The 20,208-nt window shown below is 44.8% G+C and overlaps 1 protein-coding gene and 1 long non-coding RNA gene across 3 annotated transcripts in view; one reads left to right on the top strand and one right to left on the bottom strand.

Annotated features, from left to right (window-relative positions):
• The window catches only part of STX7 (syntaxin 7), a 28,122-nt gene extending 10,601 nt beyond the window's left edge, over window positions 1-17,521 (bottom strand). The window contains exons 1-3 of one of the 2 annotated variants that reach the window (XM_083607841.1): window positions 17,376-17,521; window positions 9,508-9,649; window positions 1,272-1,341 (exon numbers count right to left, since the gene is read on the bottom strand). In XM_083607841.1, coding sequence (XP_083463967.1) covers window positions 1,272-1,341; window positions 9,508-9,592 — 155 coding nt within the window. In that variant the 5' untranslated portion in view covers window positions 9,593-9,649; window positions 17,376-17,521. The remainder of the gene's footprint in view (window positions 1-1,271; window positions 1,342-9,507; window positions 9,650-17,375) is intronic. The other variant, XM_083607842.1, reaches the window with a different exon arrangement.
• The window catches only part of LOC310760040, a 592,410-nt gene that overhangs the window by 540,139 nt on the left and 32,063 nt on the right, over window positions 1-20,208 (top strand). The gene's annotated exons all lie outside the window — the stretch shown is intronic.

Below are 20,208 nucleotides of genomic sequence, written 5' to 3' on the forward strand. Positions count from 1 at the left end.
GAAGTAGTGGACCAAACTTTGCTTTAAATCTTTTTTAAAAATAAAAAAAAAAAATGAGTACTTAAATGATAAAGATTGCATTTGTCTGACAGGTTGATAGATGGGCCATGAAAAGTAGATTCGGTATTTTAAAATGTAAATAGTCAATATGGGAAGGGGAAAGAGAGAAAACATTTTAAATTATGACTAACACCATGATCAGGGGGAGGCTTACATATTCTTTTTTGGAAAAGGATAAGAGTAAAAAAATCTCTCCACCCCGCCCCCGGAATTATGATCACAAGTTAATTCTAAGGAAAAGAACATATTCTAATGTAGAACCACGATTTGAGTAGCAACATGATGTACTTGATTACTGTAAGCATTCCTTAATCAACAGCTCCTGTGTCAATTGAAGAAAAAGGCCATCTAGAGAACGGGTTGCAGTAAAAATCAAGGCACCCTGATCTACCAGTTAAATCTGGACAAAGCACTGGCAATCTGGCCCAAGTGGAAGTTGGTAGGCATTAGTTAGCATGCCCAGTGATATTAACTGCAAAGCCAGCTCTTTTAGTGTCCATGTATATGCCCAACACCCCTCTTTCAGGAGATTTCAAGCAAATCTCTCACTAATGAGCAGGGGCACAAAAGATATCAACAACCAAGATCTGCAGAAACCACCAATAAAAACCTGTAGGCACAGGACTGTATACATCTATAATCATGTGGCTTCAGGCTAATCTAAATATTACATTAGATAATCTACATAACCTTCTGGTGCATGAGTGACACTTGCCAACATCACACTGTAGAAACAATGCATTCCTAATTTCTTTCTTTCTCTTTCTCTCTCTCTCTCTCTCTCTCTCTCTCTCTTCTTCGCAGTTATTTGGAATAAATTCCTTCTTTTGATTTCATGCTATACTATACTATACTTTTGCATCACTTAACAAAACCTAACTTGCTGAAACTGTTGTCAAAAGCCTAAGAGTCATTTCCAAAATGCCGGAAGTAGCAAACATGAAAGTGGTTTGAACTTTTAAAAGAACCTCAGTAGGCTTTGTTGGCTCTGTACATTCTTGCTTCCAACACCATCTGGGTGCTTAATAGTGCCAACAATGCAACTTGGAGGATTAACAAGTCAACATACAGATAAGATGTTGGTTTATCCCCACACTCCTTTTCTGTTCTCAAATGTTTCAAAGACGCAGAGCACTTTGGTAAGACAGGAACACATATTGAGAGGCTATCTACAATGCAGTTAAATGAAGGTCATCTCATGAAGCGCTTACAGCTGTTGCCGCAATTCATGCGTGTCTTGTGGCGTTCCAAGTTGATTCAGTACTCTTTGTATTTCTGCAGCTGTTTGCAAAAAGAGGAAGAGGGTTTTTGTAAATGATACATTTCCACCACAATTTCATGCATCTCTAATTGACAATTCAGAAACATATACCAGTTGACAGAGCTGTGGTAGGTCAAATTCAGTGAAGTTTTCAAAAGCAAAGCTATACATACACGTACACAAAAAAGATCATGTTACAGCTGAACTGCTGAAAACGAAAGCCTTTCAAATTATGTTTTTAAACTTAAAACATTTCAAGAGCCCCAACGCACCTTTTGTCTGTCCTATCTAGTCCAACATTCTCTTCCCACAACAAAATGCCTATGAGAACCCTAAAAGCAGGATATATGTGCAAGAGCACTCTCTCAGTGTGTGATTTCCAGCAACTCATATTCAGAAGCATATTGCCTTCAATACTGGAGGTCATATAGGTAAAGGTGAAGGACCTCTGGACAGTTAAGTCCAGTCAAAGGCGACTAAGGGGTTGCGGTGCTCATCTTACTTTCAGGCCGAGGGAGCCAGTGTTTGTCCACAGACAGCTTTCCAGGTCATGTGGCCAGCATGGCTAAACCACTTCCGGTGCAACGGAACACCGTGATGGAAACCAGAGCGCACTGAAACACCATTTACCTTTCCGCCGCAGTGATACCTATTTATCTACTTGCACTGGTATGCTTTCATACAGCTAGGTTGGCAGGAGCTGGGACAGAGCAATGGGAGCTCACCCCGTCGTGGGGATTCAAACTGCCAACCTTCTGATCAGCAAGCCCAAGAGGCTCAGTGGTTTAGACCACAGCACCACCCGCATCCCATTGGAGTTAATATACTGTCATCATGACTACATGCATTGATAATATCCCACATGAATTTGTTTAATCCCTTTTAAAAAGTCATTCAAGTTGGGAATCATCGTCACATCTTGTAGCAGTAAATTCCATAATTTAACTACGCCCCTTCGTCATTTTGCTTGCCCTTTTCTGCAGCTTTTCCAGCTCTACAATATCCTTTAGGTGCGGTGACCCAAACTATTTCAAGTGTAGCTGCATCATGTGCATAAAAAGCAATATTATATTGGCTGCTTCATTTTCAATTCCCTTCCTAATGATTTCTCCAAAAGGAATTCACCTTCTTCACTGAAATATCCACCACAATCACAATCCCTTTCCTGATCCCTTTCTTCGTCAGTAACCACCAGCTCAGACTCCATCAGCATATATTTGAAGTTGAGATTATTATTATTATTATTATTTTGCCCCTCTTTATACTTGCTTACAATGAACTGCATTTGCCATTTTAATGCTTATTCCCCAATTTGGAGAGATCTTTCTTTGGAGCTCTTCAGTATCACTGTTTTATTTTATTTTACCACCTTAAATAAATTGGTGTCATCAGTAAACTTGGTTACCTTGCTGCTCACCCCTAGTTCCAGATCATTTACCAATGAATTAAAAGCCCTGGCAACCAATATAAATCCTTGGAGGCAGCCCACTTCTTACATTTGCTTATTCCTACTCTCTGCTGGCTGTTCTTTAGCTAGTTACTGATTCATAAGGTTATTTCTCCTCTTAGCCTGCGATTTTTAAGCTTATCAATATTAACTAGCGACTACCTGATCATCCCCATCTACTTGCTTGTGGAGGCAAATAGCTCCTAGAGGCTACTGAGACAGAAGTTGCCTCTGCAGATACTACGTTAATTCTTGTCCACCTATATGCTTGATAAAAGTTATCTTTGAAAGAATGCTTCAAATCAATTCACTCAGAGGGGAAGATAAGCTAGTGGGCCTGTAATATCCTAGGTGCCCTTTGGATTCCCTCCCCCCCCCACAAAACCCCAAGTCTTTCCAGTCCTCTTCCTAAAACCCTGGAGAGTCATTGCCAGTCATATCAACAATATGACTAGATGGACAAATGGTCTGACTTTCGACAAAGCAACTCCCTATGTTCCAGACATACAGGTGTCAGGGGTGGAGCCCATGGGTTGTGAGCCACACACTCATTCAGTATGTGGAGCCAAAGTTGAGAACAGTACTATATTACTACCCTCATTCAACCATACAGCATATGAACAGTTGAGCGGGATTTGAATCTACGTTTCCCATGTCTCAGCCATTATTAGTACAGCAAGTTGGAAGTCAGGCTGAGGAAATCACGCACTCAGTGGCCATGATATCCATTCATAAATTCGCTGACTTTTAGGAGCCATTTACTGTTCCAGAAGGCACAAGTGCAAAGCCCTTTGAGATGTGCAGAATGAATCCCAGTTACAAAGAAATGTGGTTAGAATAGGGATACAGCTCAGCTGCACATGTTATGAATAAATGCCACCTGCTGGCCATCTTGAACTGACATAAGCATCCTAATTCACTAACAGGAAAGTGTTTGTCGTTGTGGATCTTCTACAGTGGTACCTCAGGTTACATATGCTTCAGGTTACATACGCTTCAGGTTACAGACTCCGCTAACCCAGAAATAGTGCTTCAGATTAAGAACTTTGCTTCAGGATGAGAACAGAAATCATGCTCCGGCAGCGCGGCAGCAGCAGCAGGAGGCCCCATTAGCTAAAGTGGTGCTTCAGGTTAAGAACAGTTTCAGGTTAAGAACGGACCTCTGGAATGAATTAAGTACTTAACCAGAGGTACCACTGTATATTGTAGGCGCTAAAGGCTTACAGGGAACCCCTTGCATTTAGCACACAGGATGCAGAGTGAGTGCCCTGAACGCCACATAGAGCAGATGATCCTATCAACTCTTGCCTATGTAACCCCTTGCACATCTATGCTAGAGGGTCGCTACCATGTTAACGCAAAACACCAAGTTCATGGACTGAAATGGAATACCAAGTCATTTTCATAATCAAATACTAGGTAAATCCAAAAGGAAGAGATTCCATCTGATCAGCCTGGATAGCTCAGTTGGTTAGAGTATGGTGCTGATAACACCAAGGTTGCAGGTTCGATCACCGTATGGGACAGCTGCATATTCCTGCATTGCAGGGGTTGGACTAGATGATCCTCAGGGTCCCTTCCAAACTCTACAATTCTACGATATTTTCATAGCTACAATACTCTCTTTGTTCATGTCCTAAATTGATCACACAGCAACAACCTAACTTAAAAATTAGTTAGGGCAGACCAAGTTAATTAAGACTTTAGACAACCGAAGTTTAATTGGAAAGATCATTTTAAAGCCAATGAGCTGTCATGTTCTTACATCTTATCGTTTTCTTTATGCTTGAATTTTAGCACCTAGGATTCTTGCAAAGTTTAGCTTAGAAAAGTTACCCAATACTGCCCTCTGCAGGATGCATTGTGCAACAAGTTGCTAAAGTTTTTCAGTGGTGCTCTATAAAGAGCAGGCTTTTATGACTACACACATGTGGCAGGGCTTACCAATGCACTTGTTTTGCATTTTCCTTTCGCTTGACCTCATTTCATTAAAAATAAATATATATGTTATCACAAACAAGTTCTGGACCTTCTCTTTCTCCTCAGCTAAATGTCAACAGCTTGCAAAAGTGGGGCTGTGCCTTCTAGTTTCAATTTGAAACCATAGACTTCTTCTAAGCAGCAAGCACATGTTTTTTCTCTGACAGGGCCCAACTATGTCCCTGTTGATCTCAGCCATGGAGAGCAGTCATCAACAGCCTCTCTCAGCATGTTCCTCCTCCATTCCAACTGCTCTCTCTTCTTTCCTTCTGTATTTCCTCCTACCAGTTTAGCACAGAGTGCTGAAGCCAACTTGGGGCGGGGGGAGGCAAAAGTGCCCTCTAGACAAGCAGATATCCATCAGTTATCTGAGTTACTAACCCACATTTTTCCCCTCTAGCCCAGCTGCCCACATATACGTCTGTCAGTCACCTAGGACGTAGGAGATAGTTATCAAACCCTTCCTTGCACAGAGGCTTTTCCTGTTCTACCAGACGAATGGATTTTTATGTATTATTTTCTGGCTGAAAATGGTCCTACAATTCAGATTTATTATTATTATTTTTACAATTTAATCGAGCTCCACAGAGAAGAATCTTCAGTGAACGGATATCACCTAGAGAAAGAATTGCCCTTTATTGCAGCGTTCTTTGGGAGTGGGCTTCTTCTACAGGAAGGGCAAGACATAAATTCAATAAATCGATTCAGTATATAAATAAATTCAACTGTTGTTGGACTACAACTCCCATCATCCCCAGTCACCTTAGTAGCTAATAGTTAGGGATGATGGAAGTCACAATTCAACAACTTCTGGGGACCTGAGATTGAAGGACACTGCTCTATTGTATGATTCAACCTCCATTAGGTGGAATGGAAGGAGAAAAATGGTATACAGGAAGTTTTCGACTACAGTCAAATGTAGGTGCTTTACTATTCTTTCAAATCACTGCACAATAGTCACCTTAAAGAAGATAACCGCCCCAGTTTTGCAATCAACATAGCAGGTTCAAAGAAAAAGTGTTAGCCTTTACCTCATAATTTGGAGCGTTTATTATTTAAATTACAACCAGAAACTCCAGGGTTTAGCCTCATAGCACATCATGCAGGCTATTTGCAAAAGCTATGCAGTTCTAGTTCTGGTTAATGATACAAAATGCATTAAATAAGAACTGCATTAAATAAGAACTGCATTATATGCCCAGAGCACAAGAACTTTGCATTCGCTACCTGAAAATAAAACTTGCATTATAAGGAGCTCCTTTCACATCACATAGGCCTGACGTATCACCTGCACAAAGCAATTGTCCAATTAAAGAGAAACAAGTTACACCATTAGAACTTGTTTGTCTTGTTTAGTCATTAAGGCAAAACCTTCATGATAATCTAGTCTGGGTGCTAGAGCAGTGATTACATCATCCATGTGGGCTGATTTTTCTGACAGCAAATTCCTAGTACTAGTAATTTATTTTCTCCTCCCTTGACCCACACAGCATTCCAATGTGAATTTAGCTCCAACCAAAATGCTTCAGAAGTTAACAGATTAGACTACCAAGGTTAAATAGATTGTGATGTTGACAGAGTTTAAGGAGCCTCCCACTTTCTAGCAGTCATTCATTCACCGTCTTTTAATTCAAGGACTTTGGCGATACCAGAGTCCTGAAGTGGAAAAGGGGCAGGAAATCAGGAAGAAGCACTATTTGGCAATTCAGTCTCTAGATCAGCACAGGACCCTATGAACCCCAAAGAGAAATTATTGAGAGAAGTACTCCCACTGCGAGCTTTGCAATTTCCATGCTTTCTACCAATTTTGCAGAGAAAGAAATGGATGGCAAGCGTTTCACTCCCTTTCATTTCCTACTCAGGGATCTCCCCTCTGAAGCCTCCTCCCATTTCAAGATTTTATTTTAGTATTAAGCATCTCAGTGTTTAAAACTTGGGGCACCCTCTAACTGAATGTTTCAGTTCTTATGAATGAAGTAATATGCACATTTCATCACTGGCTAACGTTCTGAAGCAGCTGCAAACAGCATCATGCTCCCACCCCAAGCTCTTTTAGCACTCAGTCCTCTTTTTCATCTTTACCAGTTCTACAGCATCTGCCCTGCCAGCCCAACCATAAGTGCACAGAAGTCTCTCTTTCCCATGTGGTTTCCCTTCCCTTTCAGAATTTTATCACACACAAGTGGGGAACCTCCCAAGGGGCTGGGCATTGCCACATAAAGCAAGATGAGTCAAACTGGTAGAAGAAGCTTGTATGTGCCAGAGAGAGAACAAATGTAGCAGCAGCCACCAGTCATTTAAGCAAAGTGGGAAACCTATTGCCCTCAAGCTAGCTTCATGTCTCTTCCCCAGCAGCACTGAGAAGGTGGCATGGCAGAATGAGAGCCAGGAAAAGAAAAGCAGGTGGTCCCACCCACCATAATACAACCCCCACCCCCACCCCAGTAGCACATAACCCCCAAGAGAATATAGCCTCTCCCCATATAAACCGCCCTGAACTCTGTGTTCATCGTCTGAGGCCTTTCTTCATGTGCCTCCTCCATGTGAGATCCTGAGAATGGACGTTCTCTGTAGTGGCTCCCTGTTTGTGGAATGCTTTTCTCCTGAGAGACTCGCCTGGCGTCTTCATTACAGAAGAGGCAAAAATGTTGCCCTTCAACCAGGCCTTGGGCTGATTAATATTCTACAACATTTAAATGTGTTTGTGAGAAGGGCAGAGGGCCTTCTCAGTAGTGGCGCCCACCCTGTGGAACACCCTCCCGTCAGATGTCAAGGAAATAAACAACTATCTGACTTTTAAAAGACATCTGAAGTCAGCCCTGTTTGGGGAAGTTTTTTATGACTGATATTTTATTGTATTTTTAATATTCTGTTGGGAGCTGCCCAGAGTGGCTGGGGAAACCCAGCCAGAGGGGCAGGGTATAAATAATAAATTATTATTATTATTATTAGTAGTAGTAGTAGTAGTAGTAGTAGTAGTATAAGGGGGGGTATTGTTTTGCTGTTTTGTTTTCCTTACATTCATGTTTTTATCCGGCATTTTATTCTGTGAACCGCCCTGAGATCTTACGATGGGCGATATATAAATCAATCAATCAATCAATCAATCAATCAAAAAAATAAATAAATAAATAAGCCCTTGACAAATACAATGGTTCCCCACCCCTGAGGAAAAGGTATATGAGAAAGGGAAGCAGGCAACCCACACATTCAGAAACAGTCTGACACTGTTCTTTGGAATTAGATTTCTTACCATGACTTAGTGGAGAAGACTGAATGCTTCCCACATCAATAACACTCTGCCTATCCAAAATTAGCACGTGAGGGAGAAAGCCTCAGGCCTACCATTTTTCCCAGCATGCTAGCTTTCCATCGAAAGGATTTTCAGATGGAAGAACATCTGAACACATATAGAATGGCTTTTACCAGTTACTGTTTCTGAAGGTGTGGCTCAACACACAGTTCTACAGAAGGTTGTGTGTTGTGACACACAAGGATTATGACGTTGTGAATCTTTTACAGCGGTATGAGTAAATATAAGTGGCCCAGTACAAAGGGAGGAGGAAGGATGAAAGTAAGGGTGGAGGAAGGAAGAGATAAGTCAGCAGATACAGCTCCTAATCATTTAAAGGAGAAGCAAGGGCACGGCAACCAGAAAGTGCCCTCTCATCATGCTGCATTGGAGCTTGCTGCACATATATTTAACAAGGTTACAACAATAATTACTGTATGGAATTTAATGAGGATTCAAGCCACCTGCTCAGAGCTGAGGAATAATCAGTTGGTATGCATTGATAAGATCATCCCAAAGCTAAACTTGTTTAGCAACTAATAATAATAATAATAATAATAATAATAATAATAGTACAATATGTAGATGCAAATGGTGCGTCACTCATGATCTCTAGCACCATTCTCAAAGTGATGAATTTTCCTCCACATTTATCTGGCCCAGTGGACTTCAGCCCATGAAAATCTATGTGACAATAATATGTATTTTAAGGTGCCACAGTACTCTCTTCCAATTTCTTCTTTTCTACAACAGTTTAATATGGCTCTCTTGGGAGAGAGGGAATCTTACCAACATATTTATGCAAACCAACAATAACAGTTTTTCTTCAAAACATAGCCTTATGACCAAAGTACTCTCATAGCAGGCAATATCTACAGAGGATTTTTGAAGACCATTTGGGTACATTGTTTTTACACACACCTTTCCACACCATTCAATTTTGTGCTGCCTTTTCCTAGTACTGGGCCATACTGAATTCAATCCTTCACCGCCCAGAACATGTACAACAGACTTCAGATAAGATAGTTAAGGTGTGTAATTCATGACTAGGTCCTGAAACCTCACCAGAAACCAGATATTGAAGTATAGTTGCAGAACTGCTGAAGGTTTTGCTAACAAAGTCCAGAATTTTAAAAACTGACATAAAACTAATATTTGCACAAACCTTTGAGATGTTAAGGATCTCGTCAATAAAGGGCAATATACTGTGCCTATCTGCCAGTGGAACAGATGACTGCTTGTACTATGAGACTTTCTCTGTCTCCTCCATGCTGCTGCCCCTCCACCCAAAATCTGGTCCGAAGTATTGGGTGGTCCTCTGGGCAGAGGCTAGGAGGAAGAGAGGGAGAAACAGCAGTCTGCTTGGAAAACACTGGATTTCACCCAAAGCTCCTAAACCTGTCATGACAAAAATATAGATATAGGGACAGGAACATTTGTAAATAGGAATAGCTTTAAGGAACTTACTGCACTGTGTGATTTTCTGGATATTTGAAGTGATGCGTTGTGCTAACTGGTTAGGGTCCCCAGTGATGCCTGCATTGTACGCCATGGCCGACTGGGACGATGCACACTAGGTCATAAACAAAAGATTCACCAATAATGCCACCTGAAAATATAAGGAGAATATCTTTTTTAAGAAGTTACACATAATAGGGAAATGCATCATAAAAACTCAAATGTTCAAGTAAAACTTTAATCACCCTTTTTAATAACCCTTCCTATGGTACCTCCTATTTCCTTTGAATGATCTGCAGAGCAAGTTAGATTTTGAAAGGCTAGGAAGGAAATCCAAAAGTGCAGTAAAGAAGATGTTTATAGTGCAATTAAGACATCTGGCTAACTCTGTTTATAACTACACTGTAGGCCAGTAATGCTGATACATAAGGGGAAGTAGAGAAGAAAAGAGGCGACTTTGGAAGGATGTCAACACAGAGAATGCCAGTTTCCACATCCAGACAAACTTGCTTGCAGCTTATACGAATCAAGACAGACACTCTATAGACTATTGTGTTAATTCCCTACGAGTGGATAAAATTATCAACTTGAGCTGGGGAAGTTTGGCCATGAAGTTTGCTGGACAATTATGAGCAGTAACCATCCTTCACTGATCTCATGGGATTGTTGTGAAAATAATAAAAGTGGGAAGCATATTCTGTCCTTTAAACTCCATGAAGAAAAAAAGAGAGTAAAAATAGGGGCTGTGAATCAGCTCTGTGTGGAGGAGGAATAATGGGCATCTTCTCACACTCCTGGGTTGAAATGTGATTTCAATAAACACTCACCCATAAGCCAGATCCCCCACCCCCAAATCACTTGCCACATGGCAGTATAGTTCTTTCCCCCATATAATTCTAGGCAGGGCTTTTTTCAGCTGGAACTTACTGGAACTGGGTTCTGGCACCTCTTTGGTGAGCGCTAGCACCTCTTTTGTGCATTCTGGCACCTCTTTAGCATTTCAGCATGATGGCATGGCAGCATGGCATTACAGAGGCTGTGGGCAGTGGCGGCGTAAGAATAGAAGCTTTTTCAGGGGAAATATCCCCTTAAAAAAAGCTCTAAAAGTTCTGGCACCTGTATCTAGGATCAAGGGCTTTGTGAGGAGTGAGGTTGCCTTCGAAGCCCTGAAGAGCAATGGATTACTTTTTGTTAAAGCGCAACAATAAAGGTGACAATGCCTTTCATTTTATGAGCAGCCTCAGACATTACAGAAAGAGCCAGTTTAAGCAGCGAGGAGCCCCATGGACCATCTATTTCACTACACTACCACCTCCATCTTGTACTAGGAGCTGTGGAGAGATGCACACAAGCTCTAGATGCAGGAACAGCTTGAGAGAGAATAGCCTGAAGACACAGGTCAGGGATGGGGAATTGTGGCCCTCCAGATGTTGCAGGGCTTAAACTTATGTGAAGCTAAGCAGATGACAGTGCAAGCTGTTTGGATTGTAGACCATGTTCATAGAATCATTTGGATGGTTTTCCAAGTCCCTTGGAGGAACAGCAGGACATTCATTTTGGAGGTGAGCTAATATTATTTTTAATGTTATTGGAATATTGGTAGATCTTATAATATATTATAAGGGGATTTAATTTCATAGTACATTTTATGAGATGTTTTCATTAACTTGTTGTTTAACTACTTGTTATATTTTGTAACTTAGTGAATTATGTAACTTTTTCACAATTCTATGATTCTGTGTCATGAGAGCATAGCAGCATACAAATAAATGCAGATGATAACCATAAGACTGAACTTCCTCTGCTCACATTTTCCCATTGTTACACTAGGAATTCTCACAAAGCCTCCTGAGTCCTGACCAACATTTAAATGTTCTCTCAACATAAAGATATCCCAGTGTTTTAACATAGACTGTTATTTTGAAATAGCTTTTTGCTATGTTGTATGAAAGTATATAAAAGACAGTTACTTTGAAACTACTCTCTGCTATGTTGCATGAAAGTGAAATAGCAGCTACTTTCTCATATAAACAGCTCCACGATAAGGACACAGTTAACTGCCAAACCAGCTTCTCATGCACAGAACTGGTTTGCATGTAATGGTAAGCCAAACCATGGCTTAGCATGAATGTGCACAAGTGAAGGTTTTCTCAGAGAAGATCATGGATGCTGCATTCCTGAACTGGTCCTCCTGATGGTATGAGTTAAAACCATGGTTTGGCTTAGTGCGATGTCTGAACCTGAACTTATGGTTTGTCTCCTGCAGACAAACCATGAACGTCTAGGATTTGGACAACACACTCAGCCAAACCACTGCTTAGCTCATGGCGGTGCAGCAGGAGGAGGACTGGAGGTGCAAAGTGGCCCACATGGTCATGCAAAGATTGCCGTGTTGCATTCTGGTACTGATACACAGGCACAAAAAACATGTACTCCCTGTTAGCTGTAAAGGGCGTTAGAGTACATCAAATCACAAATCTCTTTAAAACACATGGAAGTACAGTGGTACCTCAGAAGTCGGACAGAATCCATTCCGGAAGTCTGTTCGACTTCCAAAACATTCAGACACCAAGGCGCAGCTTCCGATTGGTTGCAGGAAGCTCCTGCAGCCAATTGGAAACCACAGAAGCTGCACTGGATGCTTGGGTTCCAAAGAAAGTTCACAAACCAGGCAAAATGTTTGACTCGGAAAGCGTTTGTGAACCAAGATACGACTGTAGTAGGTCAGAAATGGTGCTATTTCTGTAGATACACAGGAATCTGCCTTACAAAGAATCAAACTGTTAGTTCATCTAACTCAGTCTACACTGAGGGTCTTCCAGGGTTTCAAACTAGGATTTTATGTGGAGATGCTAGGGACTTAATTTGGGATCTTTTGCATGAAAGGTATGCACTCTCCCATGCACTGAGGAGGAAAGTCTATATTTGTAGACATCTATGGGCCTTCGCTTTTGCGAGAGCTGAGAGTGCAGGGCTCAAGCTCCTGTAGAGGTTTGTACACATAAGCTTCAGTGCTCAATCAGTGCTCAAACATGAGAGCAATGTATTACATGATCCCGAGGCAAGCAGGATAGCTTCAGTACCTCTCCACACTGCTTGTAATGTGTGAAGGGGCCACTGAATTATAGGACATGGAAGTGTGATCATCTGCTCTAGGGTAGAGGATCTATACATGAAAACCCACCCTGGCTGAGATCATAAACAACTTTACTGAGAACACGTCTGTCAGCCACCGTGTATAGGCCACAACCATTTTGCGCAGGGGTTCCATTCCCACTCCTTGTGGTTGCCCTACCCTGCCCCGTTCCAGCCTGCCTCCATTCCGCCTTCTTCCGGATCCAAAAGGACCCACACATCAGCAATCACACATCCACTGGACATGCCTAAAATGGTCTCCACCAGTAATTCGTAAACCACTTTGAGGACTTGTTGCTGAAAAGCAGGTACAAATACGTATCGATAATGAAGAGCAAGCTTGGGAAGAATTCCAAGAAGATTGGGAGACAAACAGGAATAGTCTGGAATCATTAAGCCAGGTACAGAGAGCAGAAGTGGGGTGTGGTCTTTCAAATTTCAGCGACTCCCTGTGTGAGGCCAAAATTCAGCGCCTTCCATTCTTCTCAGTTCACTACGTCATAGTTGCAACGCCCTGTGGCACCCCCTAGGCTTGGTGTCCAGTGTAGCAGAACTGGTTGCACTGCCCTAAATCCATCTCTGTGGGAAGGCAGCCCAGTCCAGCAGGAGTCCAGGCTTAGGACCATGTTCAGGGCAATACCAATGGTTTCCCCTGGGACAACTTTCAAGATTTAGAGCTCAATTCTATTTTTAACTCCTCTTTCAGTTCCTTTTACTGCAACATCACCTCTCTCACACACCTGGTGGTACTTCCTCTTCAAATTGACTTTAAAGTGCCTGAAGTGTCCCACAGTCTTGCACTGAGATTTATGGATACTAGCACGACTGGGTGGTGCACCTAATTATCCTGTGGAAAGAAACTTGCTGGAGTATATCTATGTGGGCATGGGAGATTTAAGATACTCTGTTGCCCAACTTTTGAGATTGTTTTGCAAAAGTAGTAGCGATTAGCAACCCTAAGCACCAGGGTGGAGCATCCTAAAGAAACACACTCGGAATAGAGGGTAGGGACAGTTATTCCTCTACAACAGGGGACAGCAAACTTTTTTAGGAGGGGGCTGGTTCACCGCCCCTCAGACCTTGTGGTGGGCTGGACTGCGTGCACGCACACATGCACACATGATGGAGGGGGGCTTCTCTCTCTCCCCCAGCCCCTCCCCTCCCCCTGCTTTCCTACCTCCTCTGCCGCTCTGCCTGCGGTTGGGAGCCGGCAGTGGTGGTGGCGCCTCTCCTTTCTGGGCCAGCTTTCCTGGATGCCAGGCATGCCAAGCTCCAGCTGAAGCCCCACAACACTGCCATCACAGCACAGCCATAGATGGAGAGGCCAGCGCACGGGCGGCAAGGCTTCGGATTGGCTGGCTGCTCAAAGCCCAGCTCCCTTCCTCTGCATGGCAGGGAGAAGCCAGGAGGAGGGAGGGAGAAGGGAGGCAGCGCCAGAATTGCAAAATAAAAATAAAAATGGCGCAGCCCGAACGATCATGCCGATCCAAGCGGTGATTCCAGGACCGCCTGCAGGCTGAATCCAGAGGGCAATTGGGCCTGATCCGGCCTGCGGACCTTAGTTTGCCGACCCATGCTCTACAAGGTCATAGTGGTTAATGCCTCTCTTCCTGAGAACCTCATGGTCAGAGCACAACATCCCAGGATTCTCTGCACCCATAAGGTACCATCAATGGTAAGATACACACCGCACTGGATTCAAAGCGTAATTGATAGGACTTTCAAAGATGACTTCCAAGGAGCCAGAGAATTTAAAAGCAATTAAATAGTTGCAGTACTAGTTTTAGGATCTTTCTTTCATATAACTGCAGTCTAAGAAAAACAATAGATTGGTAAACTCAGCCACTTAAAAGGCTTTCTCAAAGATGTTCACACCATCAGTTCAATCCAAAAGTACAACAAGCCCAGTTTTATTTTAGAACAATTCATCGTACTGGACAGATCCTGGGATGTTTTCTAGATGTATGCAATCCAAGTTTTAAGATCGTTCACAAGATACCTTGGAAGACCTAAGAGTGTTACAGAGGCAATTTTCATCCTTCTTTTGTCCTTCTTTAAGAAAAAGAAGTGTCCTTAACTGAATTATAACATTTATTGTTTCAGATCCTACTGAAGATAGAGACTCGCGGTCAGCAATACCTCATCTGTTTTACATTCTTGAGATAGCAAGGACAGCTCAGTCAGTAGAGCATGAGCCTTAATCTAAGGGTTGTGGGTCGACCCCTACGTTGGGTGAAATATTCCTGCATTGCAGTGGGTTGGACTCAGTGGTCCTCCTGGCCCCTTCCAACTGATTCTGTGAGGTTACTTGCTAAGTAGTTACGAACACAAGAAGAGCCTGCTGGATCAGGCCAATGGCCCATCTAGTCCAGCATCATGCTCTCACAGTGGCTGGCCAAATGTCTCTGGGAAACCTGCAAGCAGAATTCAAGCACAAGGACACGCTCCCTTCCTGTGATTTCCAGCAACTGGTATTCAGAAACACTGCCGCCACAAACTGTGGAGGCAGAACATAGCCATCATGGCTAAGAGCCATTGATAGCCCTCTCCCCTGTGAATTTATCAAATCCTCTTTTAAAGCCATCTATGTTGGTGGCCAAGGGGACGCGGGTGGCGCTGCGGGTTAAACCACAGAGCCTAGGACTTGCCGATCAGAAGGTCGGCGGTTCGAATCCCCACGACGGGGTGAGCTCCCGTTGCTCAGTCCCTGCTCCTGCCAACCTAGCAGTTCAAAAGCATGTCAAAGTGCAAGTAGAGAAATAGGTACCGCTCCGGTGGGAAGGTAAACGGTGTTTCTGTGTGCTGCTCTGGTTCACCAGAAGCGGCTTAGTCATGCTGGCCACATGACCCGGAAGCTGTACGCCGGCTCCCTTGGCCAAGAAAGTGAGATGAGCGCCGCAACCCCAGAGTCGGTCACAACTGGACCTAATGGTCAGGGGTCCCTTTACCTTTATAGTTGGTGGCCATCACTGACCACTGATAGGAGAGAGTTCCATAGTTTGACTATGTACAGAACGAATAAGTATTTTCTTTTATCCGTCCTGAATCTTCCAACATTTGGCTTTATAGTTCCCAAATGAGATTTAGTTTCAATCCATAAACAATTTAAAAATCGCCCTGTATTATTTATTAGGAAGGGAGACTGCATTGACAGTGGCAGAGAAAGGTTTTGATGCATACCAGTTTTTCAAGCAACTGGCCACTACCCCACATTCCTGCAAGCATTCAAAAGCTGCAAGAACTCACGCCACAGCTTCAAAAACTTCTCACCACATCTTCATAAAATGAGGAAGCCTCCGGAGGAAATTCTGCACCCCAGTGTATTTTGTCTTATTAAAACAAAAGCAGCTTCAGAATGCTGCAAGTTTGAACAGAGGAACAAGAGGAGAAGGGACTGGCTAACTTTCTCCCATCCATGTTTCCTCACTAAAACCCTCCCTACTCTGCCACTTGTCTCCTACAGCAGAGGGGCGGGGGGGGGGGTTGAGATGCACAGCTGGTATTGCATTCAATAGGCATGGTTAACCACAAGAATGGTATTTTCATTTAGCCCTTCAGCCCTTTCATCTCTCCACCCAGTACTGCATCTTCCAGTGACATGCAGCAGTGGCTGCTGCCCACTGGCGAGGGGCAAGGCAGAAGGCAGGGACAGGAAGCCAGAAAAAAGCAGGAGCAACTGCCTGGGCAGAGTACGCAACATATATTTAAAGCACACGCCTTCTTCCAAAGAATCATGGGAACTGCCGTTTAAGGGTGCTGGGACTTGTAGCTCCACAGAGGAAAACTACAGTTCCAAAGGATTCTTGGGGAAGCCATGGGCGTATTGTGCGTATACAGCCCTGACCTATATTCCTCCAAATCGCAAGAGGTTGCTGCCAGTCCAGATAGAGAAGCATTAAGAGCTGCTGTTTAAAGCCTATGTGGCTTCCTTAGCAGGTCTACCCCAGGAAATGTGTCGCCGCAGGAGCTGCCACGCATTACGCGGCCTCGGGTGTCCGCAACATGCCCATCCACACATCGGTGCGCGCCTAATACTATCTCTCCGAAGGCGCCCATTGAAAGAAACCCTGTGATTCCTTATCGCTATCACATGATGGGCTCCTCCAGCCAGAGGAGGGAGGAGGAGGAGGAGCAGCAGCAGATCCAGGGAGCCGGAAAAGAACGTTGGTTTCTCATCCCCATCAGCGCCTGGAGCGCGTGCACACGCAAAGCGACACATTCACACGCACACGCGTGTGTGTCACACACACACACACGTATCTCGGGGGGCCAGCCCTTCCTCTTCCCCCGCCCACATAATGACTTCCCGAAAGCAGAGGAAATCAGTTCCGGAAAAACAAGGCGAGCGGCTCGACCGGGTTGGCGGAGACTCCCGAGGAACCGCGGAGGCAGGCAGGCAGGCAGACGGCCGGGAGAAGGAAGGCCGTCGTGCGGAGAGAGCCGTCCTCCGAGGCGGGGAAGGCTGAGCCGCGGGGCGGGGAAGGCGAGGGGCTATAGGAATGCGGAACTACCAGCCAGCCAGCCCTCCGCTCGCTCGCTCCGCGATGAAGCCGCCTGCCTGCCCGAGTTCGACGGGGCGCCCCTTCCCGTCCGAGCTGAGGGGAGGGCGGCTGCTCTGCGACAGGGCGGCGCCCACCTGAGCCCCGCCACGCACGCCGAGCGGCTGCAGCGAGCGAGCGAGCGAGGAAGAGACGCCCTTCGGCGCGCGCGCCCCCAGCCCGGGGACTCCCGGCGCTCCTTACCCGCCTCTTGTGTGGCCTGTCGGCGCGTCCCCGCGGGGCGAAGAGGGCAGCCTGCCTTGCCCCGCTCCCGGACCTGGTCGCCCTGCTCGCTCAGCTGACCTGCGGGAGGCGGCCCCGCCCCGGGAGCCCCGCCCCGTTGCTGCAGCAGACGGAGCTGCTCCCGGGAAGGGGCGGGGCGAGGCCACAGGCTCCGCCTCCTTTTCGCTTTATGAAATGTGCAGCCTGAGTTTTCTGTGTGGAACATCTAGGGGTTTTGTTGTTTTTAAATTAACACCCAGCAACTATATGGAGATTCTGGTGTTTAGCTCCGTGTCTTCTTGTAATTCACGTCTTGGAAAAGACTTACCTTTTTGCCCTGGTCCCGTAAGATTGGACCCTGTTTGATGTGCTGGAATCCCCTGGGGTTTTGTTTTATTTGCTTTTACATGTTTTTATACTGCTGTCTGATCGGTTTCGGGCTGCATTTTTGTTTCGATTGTGTGTTTTTCTGTGTTGCACACAACACAGAGATTTTTTAAATGAAGTTTATAAACGCTTTCAAATAAGTAAACTGATCTGTCTGCTTGTTTGCTTTTGCATCAGCCTGCACTGCATCTAAGCATGTAAAACAGCAACTGTCACTAAATTCCCTGGCAGAAAGGCCGGGGGGGGGGGCGTGCCCACAGTTTCTGCTATACACCTTGACTTCTTGTGCTGTGGCCCGTTTAATGTGAATTTTTTACCATTAGAAAAGAGGAATGCTCTTGACACCCATTCTTTCAGATGCACTCATACAATAAAAAATAAAATAAAATACCCAACCCTTTGCAGAATTATTTTTTAATTATTGTCCACTGCTCATCTTGTATGATTAAACTGCCACTTTAACTGTATTATTTTTAGTGTATGATTGATATTCTACATTTGATTTTCTGTATGCAGTTTTCTGTGTGGAATTTTGTATTTTAAGCTCCCTGGGGTGGGGGGCCTGCCCTCTGGTAGTCTGTGAAGTGCCATGCATACACTGTGGAGCCGAATATATACTATAATAAATATTCAACAAATAGCAGCACTGATGGTGCACACTGAGGGCAGTGCCAAGTAATACATATAATAAGAAGGTAAGGATGTTGTCATCCTGCAGTTTGCTTGACCACCACATGTGGTGATGCGAGCGACAGCATCACAACAGACTTCTGAGAGCAGCTTTGCCATTGCTGCTGCACTGAGCCATAAGAAGAATGGAAGTAGAGAAGGGAGATGTAGGCAGGTGTATAGTGTACCTTTGAATCACCTTATTATGGTGCAAGTTGGGATTAACATTAATTGTTGCATATATATATATATATATATATATATACCGTATTTTTCGCCCCATAGGATGCACCACCCTATAGGACACACCTAGTTTTTTTGGGGGGGAAATAAAGAAAAAAAATTATTTCCCCCCCAGGCACGGGGCTGGCGCAGGGGAAGCCCGAGCTTCCCCCGACCCCAGCCCCCAGAACAGCCTGCTTTCCGCAAGCCTAGGGAGCTGTGCCGGTCTCCCCAGGCTTGCAGACAGCTGTGCGAAGCCCGGGCGCGCTCTTCAGCGTGCCCGAGGCTTCGGAATGCAGGCAGCTCTGCGAGATCCTCCAGAGCCCGGCGCGGCTTGGCGCCGGGCTCCGGAGGGTCGCGCAGAGCTGCGCGGAGCCTGGGAGTGCAGGCAGCTCTGCACGACCCTCCGGATGCCGGCACAGCTTGGCGCTGGGGTCCAGAGGGTTGCGCAGAGGTGCGCGGACCCCGGGAGGGCAGGCAGCTCTGCGCGGCCCTCTGGAGCCCGGCACGGCTTGCCGCCGGGCTCCGAAGGGTTGCGCAGAGCTTCCTGAAGCCTGGAGAGCGAGAGCCTCTCGCTCTCCAGCCTTCAGCGAAAGCGTGTATTCGCCCCATAGGACGCACCCACATTTCCCCTTCATTTTTGGAGGGGAAAAAGTGTGTCCTATAGGGCGATAAATACAGTATATATATATATAAATTTTATATGTTTATTTACTGTTATTTTTCGCTCACTGTTCACCACAATGGCCCTGGGCATGTTACAACCGTATAATCATAGGTAAAGGTAAAGGGACCCCTGACCATTAGGTCCAGTCGTGACCGACTCTGGGGTTGTGGCGCTCATCTCGCTCTGTAGGCTGATGGATCCGGTGTTTGTCCACAGACAGCTTCCGGATCATGTGGCCAGCATGACTAAGCCACTTCTGGCGAACCAGAGCAGCACACGGAAATGCCGTTTATCTTCTCGCCAGAGTGGTACCTATTTATCTACTTGCACTTTGACGTACTTTCGAACTGCTAGGTTGGCAGGAGCAGGGACCGAGCAACGGGAGCTCACCCCGTCGCGGGGATTCGAACCGCCAACCTTCTGATCAGCAAGTCCTAGGCTCTGTGGTTTAACCCACAGCGCCACCCACGTCCCTCATATAATCATACACCTATGCTAATCAGCATATTAATATCATTTCTCAGCAATTTGCTGAAGAGCACAATTCTTATTTCTACTTGCTTTGTATCATTTCAGTAGCAAGATGAATACTGTACCCTTCTAGTTAATTTCACAGTTATATGTAATCAATATTTTAGTAGTTTATTTAGAAGGGCAATTTTAATAACATTTCCTACTAAGTATGAGGAAAGCCTGAGAAACAAGGATGTACCAATTATTTTGAAATATGGAGGTGGCTGTTTGAAGCAAGAGAGTCTAGTAAGGATCCTGGTATTTCATTTAGCCACTAAGTTTATCATAGAGCTCACAGTATAAATGGGGTTCTTGGTGTTCCCCCTTCCAAACCCTGAGCAGACCTAGTCTTAGCCT

The sequence above is a fragment of the Podarcis filfolensis genome (genome assembly GCF_964270895.1).
Source record: "Podarcis filfolensis genome assembly, chromosome: 3".
Taxonomy (NCBI): Eukaryota; Metazoa; Chordata; class Lepidosauria; order Squamata; family Lacertidae; genus Podarcis; species Podarcis filfolensis.